The 16,017-nt window shown below is 34.0% G+C and overlaps 1 protein-coding gene across 5 annotated transcripts in view; it reads left to right on the forward strand.

Moving 5' to 3' along the window:
- The window catches only part of EPC2 (enhancer of polycomb homolog 2), a 142,939-nt gene that overhangs the window by 89,456 nt on the left and 37,466 nt on the right, over positions 1–16,017 (forward strand). For all 5 annotated transcript variants that reach the window (XM_005573128.5, XM_065525458.2, XM_005573130.5 and 2 more), the window contains exon 3: positions 9,757–9,902. In XM_005573128.5, the coding sequence (XP_005573185.1) occupies positions 9,757–9,902 (146 nt within the window). The remainder of the gene's footprint in view (positions 1–9,756; positions 9,903–16,017) is intronic.

Genomic DNA, 16,017 nt, shown 5'->3' on the forward strand with positions numbered 1-16,017 from the left:
GTTTGTTTTGTTTTGTTTTGTTTTACATTTTCACAGCCTTACCAAAAACAAGCTGCAGGCCAGACTTGTCTCACAGGCCATAGTTTGCTGTTCCTTGGGCTAGACTATTTTAACCAAAGAAATAATTGGAATCCACAGGAAAGTAGCTTAGAACCACTTTTCCAAGAAAATGGAAAACATACAGGAAAAGAAATCATTTGTGATATCACTTGTCTTTTACTTAACAAGTGTCCACGCCTGGTTGTTTATTACTTCTTTTTTGCTTTAAATTAGAATTTTATATGTATGGACTCACAGAATAATAGAAAAAATTATTCCTACATGTAACCATGATTGGATACATATCCCGCCTCCTGTTTTTTTTTTTTTTTTTTTAACTATGAATTAATTTGAAATGTTTCCCCATTGAAGCCCTAGTAACTTTAAGTTTTATAAATCAAAAGCACATTGGGTATACGTTAATCTTTAAAAAAATAAGCCAGAGAAATAGATGTAGTAGCTCATACATGGAAAGTGTTAACCTTCAGAGAGGCAGAAAGAAGTACTTTTCTTGCAATACAATATTATAGTTTCCAGTTATTCATAGTTGAGACTTTAAATTATTTAAACTAAAAACCATGATTTCTGTATACACCAATTATTAAGAACATTAATATTAAAAAGACCTATAAAATTGTGTAGTACTTGACTTTCACTTCTGGCTATATTAGAGGATAGTTTGATCTACTAATAAGGTATAGTAATGAAGTTCAGTAGTAATAATTGCTTGACTTTATTGAACACATACTCTGTAGAGGGCAGTATAATATGCACAAATTATTTCATTTAATTTCTACAAGAATCCTACGAGATAGATGCATTTATTGCCCTTGTTTTACAGCAACTAATCTGTTACCCATTTCTATTATTTTGTCATTTCAAGGAATGTTATGTAAGTGAAATCTACAGTATGTATATAACCTTTTGGAATTGATTTCTTTATTATTATTTTTTTTTACTCAGCCTAATTCCATTGAGATGATCCAAGTTGTTGCATGTGTCAGTAGTTTGATCTTATTTATTGCTGAGTATAATTTCATGTACTACAGTTTGATTTTTTTATCATTGAGGGACATTTGAATTGTTTCTAATTTTTGGCTATTGTGGATAAAGTTGCTATGAACATTTGTGTGCATATTTTTATGTAAACATAGTTTTCATTTCATAAATATTTTTTATAAATATATCTCAGTTTTCCTATTCTTATTGATGGACTTTTTTTGCTTATATGAATATAATGTTATGAATGGCCTTTATGCGTGTCATTCTTGTCCACATTTATGAGAGCTTTTCTAGGTAGGATGTGGGCCTAAAAGTAGAATTGCTGAGTTGTATAAAATGTACACGTTTAACTTTAGATACTGCAGAATTGTTCTTCAAACTGATACCAGTTTATATTTTCACCAGTAGTGTATGAGAGTTCTTGTTGTCTCATATTTTTATCAACACTTGTTACTGTGAAACTTTACAATTTTTGTCAGTTTGATGGGTGTGAATTGGTATTTGTGGATTTAAATTTGTCTCATCAATCACAAATGAAGTTAAAACATGTTTATGTAGATTACTTTTTCATATCTTTGGGTCCATTTTTCTCTGGGTCATTTTCTTACTGAATTTTTAAAGAGAATCTTTATATATTCTACATATTTAGCTTTTTAAATATTTTATAGAAAAATTTTAACATTCAGAAGTAAAAATAATAATAACTGCCATATACTACTGGTCAGTATTGTTTCTCTATACTTATACCTTTTCTTCCACCTCCATGATTTTATAGCCATCCCAGCATTATTTGATCTGGGGATGTTAAAGCATAGTTATAATATTATCTAAAAGTATTATAGTAATACTATTAATATTTAATAATACTATTAGAATAATATCACATCACTCCTTAAAAGAAAAATATCATTTTCTTCATTCGTCAAATATTTAATCAGTGTACATATTTCTTGACTGTCTTATAAGATAAATGATCTCATTTATCTTACTTTTTTTTAACAGTTGATACTTTTGAATTGGGATCCAGAAAATTTCCATATGTTGTAGCTGGTTAGTCAGTCTCTTAAGATTCTTTTAATCAGGAATCAAGCATTTATCTCTCTTTTCTATTAACTGTATTTCAGGATCTCTGAATAATTGAGAAAGAGGAAGGTTCTCTTTATAGAAGTATTCCAGCTAATGTAAATCAAGCAGGAATGATAAAAAAATTACTATTTTGCAACCCCTAATGAGTTAATGAATCAAGGTAATTGTCATTAATGGTTGCTGACATCACAAAAGAAAAGAAACAATGAAAAATTATATACTTCCCGATGAAGATTGATTTTTTTTTTTTAGTACTCTCCAGAAATGATTATGAGAATGTTTGTTTTGTTTTAAAATCTTTATGGATCATGGATTTATTATACATTTGTATTATATTTGAATCCATTGAATTTATCATCCTTATTGCTGCTTTTGGCCAGTAGGAACCTATTCAGGTTTGCTCTTAAGGTTTTTTTGAAATGATAATATTATACCAGAAAGCAAGAAAACGAAACTGTGTTAGGGTTACCTTACATGTTTTCCTGGCCCAGATCTGAAGTCAGTCATTTCCACAGGGTGCTCTTGTTTCTTTTAGTGGGAAATTTTATTTGGAGACTGTAAGTTGGGTCCTTGGGGTATTCTTTACTACTGGGTTGACCATGTCTCTAAGATTGATTAGTGGACCTGACCTATGAAATATGCACTTAAAAAAACTTTGAGATAAAGTACATCATGAATCTATATTACTACTTCTCTAATTCAAAACTAAAGGTTTTAACCTTCCACACTTTTTTCTACAGTTACTTTTTTTCCACAATTTTTTAAAATATCACTTCTCAAGGATATCTGCATAATCCCCATGTTTTGTCACAGTAGTCTCAGAATAATAATACCAACTCTTTCACCAACAATATAATTTTACCAAAAAAGTTTCAGGGCCGCACACAGTGGCTCATGCCTGTAGTTTCAGCACTTCGGGAGGCTGAGGCAGGCAGATCGCTTCAGCCCAGGAGTTCAAAAACAACCTGGGGAACTGGTGAAACCCCATCTCTACAAAAAAAAAAAAAAAAAAATAGCCACACCTAGTGGCATGCATGTGTAGTCCTAGCTACTTGGGAAGCTGAAGTGGGGGAATGACTTGAGCCAAGGAGATCAAAGCTGCAGCTGAGATTGTGCCATTACACTCCAGCCTGGACAACAGAGCAAGACCCTGTCTCAGGAAAGAAAGAAAACTAATTTCAGGGTTTTTCATGTGTTGATCGGTTAGGGTATTCCCACTAGAAATGTACAGTCACTTTACTGTATCTTAAAGACACTTTCAGTAGAACCCAGATGACAGTTGGCTTTACTTGTTCCATTTACTTTTTAATTTTAGAGATTTTTTTTTCAACACGTTATTTCATTTTGTAATTATATAAAATATTTGCATGATACTAAAAGTTCTGTCTATAAAATTAAGAATATTCAAAGAGGTCTAGTTGTTACCTCTATCCCTGCCTCCCTACACAGTCTTATTCCCGGGTGGCTGACAGTATTTTTGTATTTATGGCTGAAGTGGGTGCTGGAGATGGAGGAGTGGGATGGCAGTGGTGGGAGATTCTATGGTTCCATGTGTAGACTTCCACTACTCTCTTTCTCCTTTGATATGGAGCTTTATACTTGCCCTCAGTGTGCCTGGTGCTTCAGAGTCCACAGGCTCTCTCAAGCAACCTTTGTAGGTCAAACCTTCAGTCTGATACTGTTTGGAAGGAAAAATAGTTGCATAGGTACACTGAATGAGGGAAAGAGTAACTGTTGATTTCAGCCCTCTCAGGGGTGTCCGATCATTTGGCTTCCCTGAGCCACATTGGAAGAAGAAGAATTGCCTTGGGTTACACATAATATACACTAACAGTAATGATAGCTGATGAGCTTAAAAAAAAAAAAGTGCAAAAAAATCTCATAATGTTTTAAGAAAGTTTACAAATCTGTGTTGGGCCACATTCAAAGCTGTCCTGGGCTGCGTGTGGCCCATGGGCCATGGGCTGGAGAAGCCTGCTCTAAGTCTTTAGATGGGGCAGGGCGGGGGTGGGAGTGGGTCCTGCTTCCTGTTGTCTGTCCCCTGCAGCCATTTTATATTTTAGCATTCTCTTGTCTGCTAATACATGGCATTTATAGCTCTGAAAATTTAATTGATGGTTCTCCCTTTGTTTCTGTTATCCCTAAAGATTTATGCCATTTGAAAAAAAACAAAACAAAACTCCTTTGCTTTTGTTTTAATGGGGTTTTGAGATAAGTATGTGTTCATTTTGCTTTATTTAACCAGAAGCTGTCTCTGCGCTCACATTTCTGTTGGAGGAAATTTGGCCCAGGTATGCTTTAAACCCTGGCTGTTTGAGAGCCAACTGCTCATCTGTGATCCCACAGATATCCTGTGGATTGGAGTGTCACGTATCAAACATGGCTGAGGAGGGTTTAGGGACAGGCACACACAGTGATTAACATCTATAAATACAGAGATGGGTTTACATAAAGAGTTCTAAATTCACAGAATTAAGTTAGAAAAATTATTAATGTGGTTTTTGTTGTTATTATAAAGTCTTAAATTTAAAGTACTTTTGATTGGTTTACATTCAGTGTGTTAGAGGGTACTTATGCTATATGTGCAGTTGCATCCTAGTTGTGTAAATAACCAGAGAAAAGAGGGTAAGTGACCTAAATTCTGGGTGTTGAGTGTGTATTGTCAAAAGGCCATATGTGGAGACTGAGTATAGAAAATAGAATGTTTTGGAGTTAGAATAAGTGTAGCCATTTATAAAAATAAATAAGTGAGTTTATAATTTGGAGGCTTTAGGAAGGCAAAAAATAACATTCCTTTCTGTTTTCTGCTTTGAAACTAATTGATAAATAGACATGGACATAAAATTTCAGCTTTATTACTAATAAAAGTGGTGTGGAAGGTGAGATATTTGGCCTTAATGGACATTCTATTAACCCCTGAATTAGACAAACACTCTAACGCTGGTTGGTCACTGATAGAGCAGGTCTCCCCCTAATAGGAGCAGAGTTAGCCCCTGTACTTAACCATGTAGTGGAGGACTGACTAGAATGCCGCTTCTATGAAGGAAGGAAGAACCACTGGAGAACATGTACCCAGAAGCTGTTGAGCTGATAGGTCCTTCTCCCAGGTTCACAGATCAGTTTCACTCCTTCCTTGGCTGAGGGGAAAATGAACCACTGAAAAGAAGCTAAAAGTGTGCTTTCTAAACTTTTCCCTCCTGGAGATTTGAATGGAAATATGGAGAATAAATGTTTCCCCTAAATGTGTTATATGTAACAGGTATAATATAGCAGTCATATTCATACTCACAATAGTATTATAAAGTAATGGGCAGTAACTGGCCCATCATTGTGTGCGCCATTGAATTGCATGCTACTCATTTTATACCATGCTTGGTAAGCCCCCTTTAATCTGAAAATATCTTGCCACTTTTTGGCCCTGGAAAATTTTCTCATATCATTTCTTCTCCCGGGTTTTCTGTATTTTCATTCCATTAAATAGCTGTGCTTATTAGATACTTAAATATGAATATGGCCAAGTACGAAGGAACTTTGAAAGGTACTTTTAATTAGAAGTAATATTTGCTTTACCAACTAATTTTAGACTAACTATATATATTTTGTAAGCTATAACCAGTCAGTGTGTGAATGCTTTATATATTCAAACAGCAGGTTATACCCACTTTCTTACCTACGCAGAAGCTGTTGCTCTTTTTGCCAGAGAGCAACCAAATTTTCCTGAGCAGTGGTAGCTACCTGATGGCTACTGCAAGGAAATTCTCATCTACTTTCCTTCCTACTTCCTTTCTTCTTCTAATAGTGGTCATGCACCCTCTTAAATTCTCTTATTTTTTTTTTTTCTTTTCTCTTTTCCTTTCCTTTTCCTTTTCTTTCCTTTCCTTCTCGGTTAACTTCACTACAGGAAGTCTTCCATGTACACATAGACACATGCCCTTATTAGCTTTGTCAATATCTTAATTCTGTTACTCTAGTACATCAAGAAGATGTCAAGTGTCCTGTCTGCCCCCACTCTTCTTTATGTTAAGGTGGGAGGTATTATTGTTTTATCTGTTTTGTTTGGTAGACTGACCTATGGAGCTAACCCACTATTTGTAAAAGTGGTATTTGTAGCAGGAGAAAGCTATCTGGGTTTCAAAAAGTGAGGTATCAATCAACTTAAAAAATATTCTGCTTGTAGTTTAAAAGAATTTCTTTTTATATTTATACATTTTAGAAATGCTGTTTTTATTCGGTAGCTTTTAGTATGTCCTTTTTTTCTTTTTTTTGTTTCTCTAAGTGCCATGTAGGGAGTATACAGGTATGACTAAAGTAATCACTGCTTTTAAAGAATTTATACCCCTCTCTGGTAGAGGAGATAATATAACCTGAGGTAAGGAGAGGTACAGGCAAGCACCTGTACCTGGTGGTTTAAAAGCAACAAAAATCTCCAAAATCTATAATGATTCTTACATGGGTTTTGAGTGAAAGAGAAATGGTAGTATAGAATACTTAGAGTGCTAGTGCAAGTCTTTGCCCTGGTTCTGATTTAACACATTGTCAGATCTCCTATCAATTCTCACTATTAATTTTTCTAAACTATTTCCCAGCTTTTCTTGTTCCTTCCCCTGCCTCACAAGCTGGGGTGCTGGCTTTTGTAAGAATAGAATAAGAAGATAGAGCAGATAGGAGGTGGAGGAACAAGAGGTGAGTAAGATTAGGTAGGTGTATAAAAGATGGTCATGCAAAATTTGTATATATAGCCTTGCCCTTGAACTTTTGAAAACTTCTGTTTAACTTATAGATTCAGTATATTGTGTTAACTCTGCTCCACACTTTCCTAAATCTTTCTCTAAAATGTCTCCTAGCTGTATTGACTACCTGATTTTATTGACTGTTTGTTGTTAGTATGTGGATTAAGGCAGATCATTGGACTGTCATTATGTGCATTTGCAAATACAACATCCTTTGTGAAAGGAAGAGTAATTTTTAGTAATCTATGTAGTTTATGAGCTCGGTGTCATTCTGTCATTGACTTTGATGCAGATCAAATTGACTTTTTAAAAGCATGCTTTTGAATTATTGATTATCATGTAATAAAGACAAGGTTTTACATAAAAGATAAGAGAAAAATGCATTTTATTCTCAATAATATTTTAAATGAATCATACTTACAAAATAGTATTTGTCGTTAGTTCACCAATAGCTTTAACTCCTCTGATTTAACTTTAGATTATGTCACATACTTAAATACAATAACACTTACAAATTTTAAAATGTGAGATTCATTGGGAGATAAAATACTGCCTACCACATAGGATGGTTGTGACAGTTAATTTAGTATGTTTAAAGCACTTTGAGTACTACCTTGCCCATAGTAAGTGCTATATAAGTTTATAAGTGTTAGCTAACATTTATTTTTGTTTTTATTATTGTTATCTAGTGGTAAAAATTTCTTGAGTGATGAACTGAAGTCTAGATTTTTGAGATGTAGTCATTGACCGATTATAAAGCAAATGCCTTTAGATATTTTAACTCCATCAGTACGGTCTGCAGTAGGAGGCTGATTTTACTAAAATTATATAATTATATACATCTGTTCCTATTACTTCGTTAGTACCTTTAAGAATGTAATGCTGAATCTGAGAATGCCAGGACATTTCACGTGGTATGAATGTAGGATACTCATTTACACATCGCTGCACAGACAGCCTTTGTATAATCAATCTGTTGGTTATTGATATCTTTTACTGCCTTACTTTAAATCTTGTCATGTAATTTCAACACGTAATTTGTGGCACTTTAGTTTTTTTACCCTTTATGGTTTAATAACTTATACGTGTACATGCTTAAAATATCAAACAATACAAATGGAAACAAAGAGAATTCTTTCACCATCCTTGAACCCCTCCTTTTGTAGTCCCCTTATGCAGAAATAGAGATTACTAGTTTTAAGTATTCTTTCAAAAATATCCCGTGCATTTACAAACACGTGTATATATATCCATCCTTGTCCTTTTTAAAACACATATATTAGTGCACTATATATACTATTCCACCCCTTAGCTTTTTTCATTTAATATTCATGAAGATCAGTTTCATTCTATGTCAGTATACATGGGTCAGTGTCTTTCTCATAGCTTCAGTCTGTATAGTCCATGTATGTGTAAACTATCATTTATCTAATCCTACACACATTGTTTGTTTTGTATTTTTTACTTCTTGCAATGTCATAACTAATACCCTGTGTATATATCTTTTGTTTCTGTGTTCGTTTATATGTAAGATGAATCCTAGAAATAGAATTACCAAGTTCAATAGGATATATTTTTAATGAAACTAATACCAGTTTATAATTGCCTACACACATGGTTTGAGAGGGCTTTTTTCCGCTGTTCTTTCTACAGTAGCATATTATCAAGTTTTAGATCTTTGTCTGCTGAGTGAAACCTATTGTCTTATTATTGTATATTTATCTATCACTGAAGTTAAACTTTTTTTATGTTTAAAAGTCATTGACATTTATTCTTAGCTGGATGTGGTGGCTTATGCCTCTAATCCCAGCACTTTGGAAGGCTGAGGCAGACAGATCACTTGAGCCCAGGAGTTCCAGACAAGCCTGGGCAACATGGGGAAACCCCATCCCTACCAAAAATGCAAAATTAGCTGGATGTGGTTGTGTACACCTGTAGTCCCAACTTTGCTCGGGAGACTGAGGTGGGATAATTGCTTGAGCCCAGGAGACAGAGATTGCAGTGAGCAAGATCGTGCCATTGCACTATAGCCTGGGCAATAGACAGGATGAGACCTTGCCTCAAAAAAAAAAAAAAGTCATTGATATTTATTCTCCACTAAAATACCAATTCACATCATTTGCCAGTATTTGCTGAGTTACTAGTTTTTTTCTAATTTGCAGGAAATCTTTAAGAAAATCAGCCTTTTGTTTATATAGTACATTTTTTTCTTTTTGTTCTTTGTCTTCTGATTTAAGTTTTCTAAGTAGAAATTTTAAAATTTTATATAGTCAAATCAGTCTATTTTTAATCAGTGTTATGGCTTCTGAGTTGCTACCCATACTACATTCCTACCCTGTATTTTCTTCTAGTATTTTTATGTGTTTTACTTTTTACCATAAAATTTTGTTGAATATGTCACTTACTGGTGTTAGAAGTAGGGTAGGAATTCAGCTTAATTTTTTAAGATAACTAGTCTGTTATGACAACACCTTTTTTTCCCCGTTAGATATCTGTTTTATCCTCAGTAATTTGAAACGTCATTTCTATTATACTCTTTGTTCTTGAGCTTGTTTCTCAATTCTTAATTTTGGCAAAGTTGCTCATTATGCTACCAGACTACCATGTCAACATGTACATGTCATCTTTTTTATAGTTGCTATTTTATATTGTTATATATTTTCAAAATAAGATATTTCCTAGCATTTTTACTGTTTAAATTTTAAATCATATATAAAGCAAAATTTTGTTTTTTCTTCCACTATGCAGTAAGTCTCTGAAATTAATTTTAGATACCTGCTCCTCAGCTCCCCTTTAGTCAGTGTACTATAATTTAGAAGCAGTCTGTAGTCAAATATGATGAACACTGTATAGTTTAATAATTTCTCCTGAGTTTAAAGAATTTTTCTTTCTTTTCTAGCTTTTAATCTAGACAACGAGCAACCAGATTATGATATGGATTCAGAAGATGAGACTTTATTAAATAGACTTAACAGAAAGATGGAAATTAAGCCTTTGCAATTTGAAATTATGATTGACAGACTTGAAAAAGCCAGTTCTAATCAGGTACTGTACCATGTAAAGATGTCTCTTCTCTTCTCGTTAACCGAATTTGCACCTTTATTTTGCCTTTTTTTTTAAGACCTGAATGTGTTACATTTTACTGTTTCTTGGATTTCTTTTCCTGACATCCTGGAATTTCTGTTTACAGTGTTCCTTGAATAGAGTATTTAAGCACAGTTACCTTGAATAAGAGTATGAAGAGTACTGTTCTAACTGTTTTCCTGCTTGGATAAAAATAATACTGGTTACAATGTTACAATATTTTCTTGATCCTTTCCATATGACTAGTATTGCTGCTTCCATAACTAAATTTGCTTGCTTGGATCTCTAAGGCAGTCATCTTATGTCAAATCTTGCTCAGATATTTAGGTACTTATCATTTTAAATGGATTTTAATTGTTATTAGTTATACATTATTTCAGTTTTTCAGTGAGGGGAAAATTGTTTACAAAAGAATATTCTTTAGTGAGATATTTTATATATGGCACAGGTAACTTAAAATGGTACTGTCTTTCTGGAAAGCAGTTAAGCAGTGTAAATCAGGAGCCTAAAAATGTTTATACACTTTGATTTAATAATCTCATCTCTCGGAATTGTTCACAAGAAAAATAATGAGAAAAAATGTCAGTGATTTTTGAGCAAGAATGTTCAGAATGAATAAGATGTCTCTGGGGTAGACTGTAACACGGCCAGTAAAAATCATGATTTTGAAGGATGTCTAGTGCCGTAGGAAATTGCACATGATATAATATCAGATTCAGAAAACAGGATACAGAACTCTTTATGTGGAAAACTTTGAGGTTTGTTTAGATCATTTACATTTATACATGTGCATAGAAAGCAAAAGAAGGAAGTTTACAACAAAATGCTAACAATGGTTATATTTTGGGTGCTGGAATTGTTGGTGATTTTTATGCTCTTTATCCTATTTTTCTATGTTTTCCAAATTTATCATGAGCATGTGTTGATACTGTAATTAGATTTTTAAAATAAACTATTTTTAAACATAATTTTTGGTGTACCTGTGTAGTATATTAATGTGCTAATTGTTACTAATCTACTAAGAAGTTAGAATTGCAAATAAACTTTTTACAGTGGATTGTTAAAACTTTTTATTAGTTTACCCATACAGATTCATTATTTTACCCCACAACTTAAATCTTTTAAATCTCTAAGGCATTACAAGCTCTTCAGAGCATTTTCCTTTGGAAAATGACTTTGCTGCGTATTTAGCCTGTCAGTTTTTTCCCCATTTTGATGAAAAGTAGTATCTACTGTACTATTCAAAGAAGTACATTTTGAAAACTGAATTTTGCAAAATTGACGTTACTGGATTTTGAGAGATTGTCTTACTTGGTTTTTTGTTGGGATTTCAAAAAAGTACCAAATTGATGTTCCTTATAATTGGTGACTTACAGTTTTCCTGGGATTTTAGTCACAGGCATCAGATAGAGTTTCAGTTTTTCTTTAGATGTAAATTTTCTTAGCAATCCTAGACTGGAACAGCCTTTTGGTATTTTTATGATTTTCTGTGATTGCTCAGAAACTAGTCATAGTGGCTGAGATGATATCATCAGAAGCCTTCAGCTCTCTGTTCTGTAATATGCTTTCTTTCAGTCAGTAAGTAATATTTAGTGTCCAGGTGGACAAGGCAGGTGATAGCCGTAAGACAGATGACAAAAATTCTGCCCTTGTTCAGTGTATTATCCAAGTGGAGACAGGATAAACCAAAAAAGCATGTAAGCAATACAGTTAAGTGTGCACATGTAATCAGCCCCATCCTATTTTAGTTCTCTTTGCTCAGGGACAAGTTTCTAGGCTGTGAAACAACTCGCTAGGCACAGAGCATGATAGCATCTACTTTCAGCAGTGGAAGTAACAGTGGAGATTTTGTCATTGGAACAAAATAATGGTCCTGTATTAGAATCAAGGATTAAAGATAACAAAGGGTCATCTTCATTCCATTCCCTAATCTGTTAATTTATGGATCTCTTTACTTTTCCTTTATGGGGACTGGCATAGTACTAGGTCCCAGGACAAGGACAAGGAATCAAGTTTGTGGTTAAACTGCCATTTATTAGGTTAATAGAAAACAACAAAAGATAGACTTAGGCAAACCTGCCTCTGTTATTCTGGGAGATGATTTCAATGAAGCCATGATTGAAAACTCCTGTTGCCAAATGCTATAATTATTTTCAGTTCCAATCTGTGTATTTGATTTGTGCTCTCATATCTTGGAGCTGTCTTTACCTTTTTTAAAAAAATAAAAATACAGTTTATTCCCTCTGGTTTTATTGTTTCTCATGACCATTCCTTCTTTCTTTTGCTTGATCCCTTTCATTCAACTCCTGTAAACATCAGGGTTACTTGAAATTCTGTTCTTGGTGTTCTTATCCTACATATTTTTGTGTAATATCAGCTCCATGAATATTTTTGTAGATATAATAATGTATTACCTTTGGCCTTGACCTCTTTCTCAAACTCCAGGATTTTTCCCCCCTTTTGGTTTTGCCTGTTGACATCTTCACATAGATGGTCCATAGTCCTCTCAAGTTTATCCTTTTGAAAACTGAACTTACTGTCTTACCCTACATAATCTGGTAATCTTTATCTCTTCAGTAACTCCCAAACTCAGATCCATCCATTTTTTATCCCTTTCCTTCATTGATAACTAATTCAATTCAGGGTTTGTCAGGTTTTATCAAAGCACTGCATGAAGGAAAGAGATTTGACAAACCCCTGAATTGAATGTTATCAAGTTATTTGATTTAATATCTTCTTTCCAACGTGGCAACTAATTGCAGTACCTAACCTGAGAGTGAATCTTGTACTGGATGGGAGTGGGGGGATGTTATGAAGACTATTTTTGAGTCAATTGATGATATTGGAATATAGAGAGTAGATTACTTAATATTTTCAATGTTAAATTTACTAAAGTTGACGGCTGTGATTATGAAAGAAAATATCCCTATTCTTAAGAAATATACACTTAAGTATCTAGAAGTAAAGAGCCATGTAACTTCCTGCCCTCAAAAGGATCAGAAAAAAAAATTGTATACACACACACACACGATTAGAGCTTGAATGCACACAGATGTTAAAGCAAATATAAAAGCTAACAATACATGAGTCTTGGTCTAAAGGGATATACAGTGTTCTTTGAAATGTTTTATTCTTACAAGTTTTTTAAATATTTGAGATTAAAGTTAATTTTTAAAAATCACAAGCCATCTTAAATGGCATTCTCTTTTATAGGATTTTCTTTAAAATAAATAATAAAACAGTTTCCAAGAAACTGTTTTAATTTTTCTTTCAATAACCCTCAATGTTTTAATGTATAAACCCTTATCTCATTCCTAAACTATTGAACACCCTATTTTTAGTTACTGATTAACCTTCTATACCCTATTGACCTTTTACTGCTCTCCACTTATCATACATTCCCATAGAAAGACCACTCCTGCCCAAAACAGAACTCTCCTTCTAACACCCTGGGTAATCATTTTCCATCATTTTCCTTCTTTTCTACCTCCATACTACATTTTATTCTCTTGTAGAAGCATAATTCCACCCTTTCTCACTCTTCCTTGTGTACCTGTATAGTCCTTGAATATTTTAGTTTCACTTATCTTTTCTCTCATTTCTTCAATCTTTCTCTCTCTGCCCCAAAAGGTGCCCAAGTCCCCATTTCCAGGAGAACCTTTTTGTTTGACCCCATCTTTCTCTGCAAACTACCACCCAATGTCTCTTCTTTTTTTGTCATAATTAAATTTTCAGAAAATTAGCTATACTTGGTGCTTCCTATGTTTACCTTTTACCCACATCACAATTCATTTCAGTTTACTGAAAGGGCAGTGTTTAAGGTTACCAGTGGGCTCCTAATTGTCATCAGGAGCCTCTTTTCAACTTGTATACTACTTAATATCCCTGTAGTATTGAATGATGTTGACCAGGACATTTTCCTGATTATTTTATTCTTTCTTCATCTCCTCTTTATCTTCAATGTTGATATTTCATTTGTTACCTGTCCCCTGCATTTTTTCATTTATCTTAAGCTGCTAACAGTTTTTTGCTGGTTCCCAAATCCATACCTGTACCTACCAAGCTCCAGAGCTGGATTTCTAGTGGAACCTTTCCACCTGAGCAAGTATTTCAAATTTAACATTTCCAGACCTCCTTTGCCTCCCCCAGTTTTGCTCTCTGATATGGTTTAGATTTGTGTCCCTGCTCAAATACCATGTCAAATTATGATCTCCAGTGTTTGTGGGGGGCCTACTGGAGGTGATTGGATCATGAGAGTGGATTTTCTCCTTGCTGTTGTCATGATAGTGAGTTCTCACAAGATTGTTTCACAAGACCGATTCACAAGATTGTTTCACAAACTTGTTCTCACAAGAATGTTTAAAAGTGTGTAGCACCTCCCCCTTCTCTCTCTTTCTTCTGCTCCCACCACATAAGACGTGCGTGCTTGCCCTTCGCCTTCCACCATGACTGTAAGTTTCTTGAGGCCTCCACAGCCTGTACAGCCTGCAGCACTATAAGCCAATTAAACCTCTCTTCTTTATAAATTACCCAGTCTTAGGTAGTTCTTTATAGCAGTGCAAGAACAGACTAATATACTCTCTTTCTTAATTAATGATATCATTTTCGTCTTCCATCTAGTTGGCCAGTTTGCACTTTAGTGCTGACTTCTTTAAAATCATCCCAAACATCACTAAATCAAACCAGTTTTTTGTTCCACAATGTTACGCAGGTTGAGTATACCTTATCCAAAATGTTTAGGACCAGAAATGTTTTGGGTTTTAGATTACTTCACATTTTGGAATATTTACAGGTATATAATGAGATTTGGGGATGGAACCCAACTCTAAACATGAAATTTATGTATGTTTCATATATACTTTATACACACAATCTAAAGGTAATTCTTTTTACAATATTTTAAATAATTTTGTGCATGAAAGAAAGTTTTGATTGCATTTTGATTGTGACCTGTCAAATAATGTCAGATGTGGAATTTTACACTTGTAGCATCATGTTGGGACTCAAAAAAAATGGATTTTGGAACGTTTCAGATTTATAGATTAGAGCTGCCCAACCTGTATTTGTTGCCTGTACCCTGTTCCCTTATTTTTATTATTTTTCACCTGGACCACTGCTATTCTGCCACCAGCTATTTTATTAAAAATTCATCTTCTTAAAAAAAGAAAAACTTCAATAGCTTCCACTGTCTATAAAGTGAAATCCGTACCTCCTGATTCCAGCCATGCTGAACTACTTTCTGGTCCTCTAATGTACCATGCCTTTTATGGCTCTACGTTGTTCCTTCTGTCTGTAATGCCAGGTCCTATATTTCTAATAGTTTTTAGTAAAATTATCACCTTGGGATATAGACTACATGTTTACTAAGACCATAGTCTTATTTGCTGTTCCAGCTATAGTCCTCGTGCTGGTGGTGTTCATAGTACCAGCGGCAGAGGTTTCCCTACTAGATCAGTTCTGTGGCCTGGTTTTAGGCATTATGGCTTCCAAGCCTGATTCACCAATACTTCTGAAGATGTAGAACTATCCAGTATCTTGTAAATAAATTCCATCTGTTGCTTGCAAATAGAAACTTTGACTGATACATGTTCTCAACCTTCATTGTACTTACAAAATTCAAATTAAAAGCGCCTAAAACTCAATATAATAATCACATCATCAGTTTTTTTTCATCATGCAGAATTTTAGTTGTTTACTTGATACTGCATTATTGATTATGCTGTGGCTGGGGCAGACCACAAGCAGATGCACCAAATCAGTGTGGCATTTAGGAAAATGTGGTTCTCATGTGCACTAGGAACAAGTACATTTTTACATGGGAGAGGGTGCCTCCTGTATTTTTTAATTAGTATGTAGCGTGTTGAAATGGATATGTTCTTTACTATGATTTTGAAGTATTTGTATATTAAAAATGAAATTTGGTCTAGATCTTTTGAAGCAGTTCCAGTGAACCCCATCACACAAATTTTAAAACTACCACACCATGCTCCAATGTATGTGTACATGTATTTTATAATTACGTTATATAAAGTTAATGAGCAGTCAGATTATAAAAGTAATTTGAATTTATGTCTTC

This window comes from Macaca fascicularis, chromosome 12, assembly GCF_037993035.2.
Source record: "Macaca fascicularis isolate 582-1 chromosome 12, T2T-MFA8v1.1".
In the NCBI taxonomy this organism is placed as follows: Eukaryota; Metazoa; Chordata; class Mammalia; order Primates; family Cercopithecidae; genus Macaca; species Macaca fascicularis.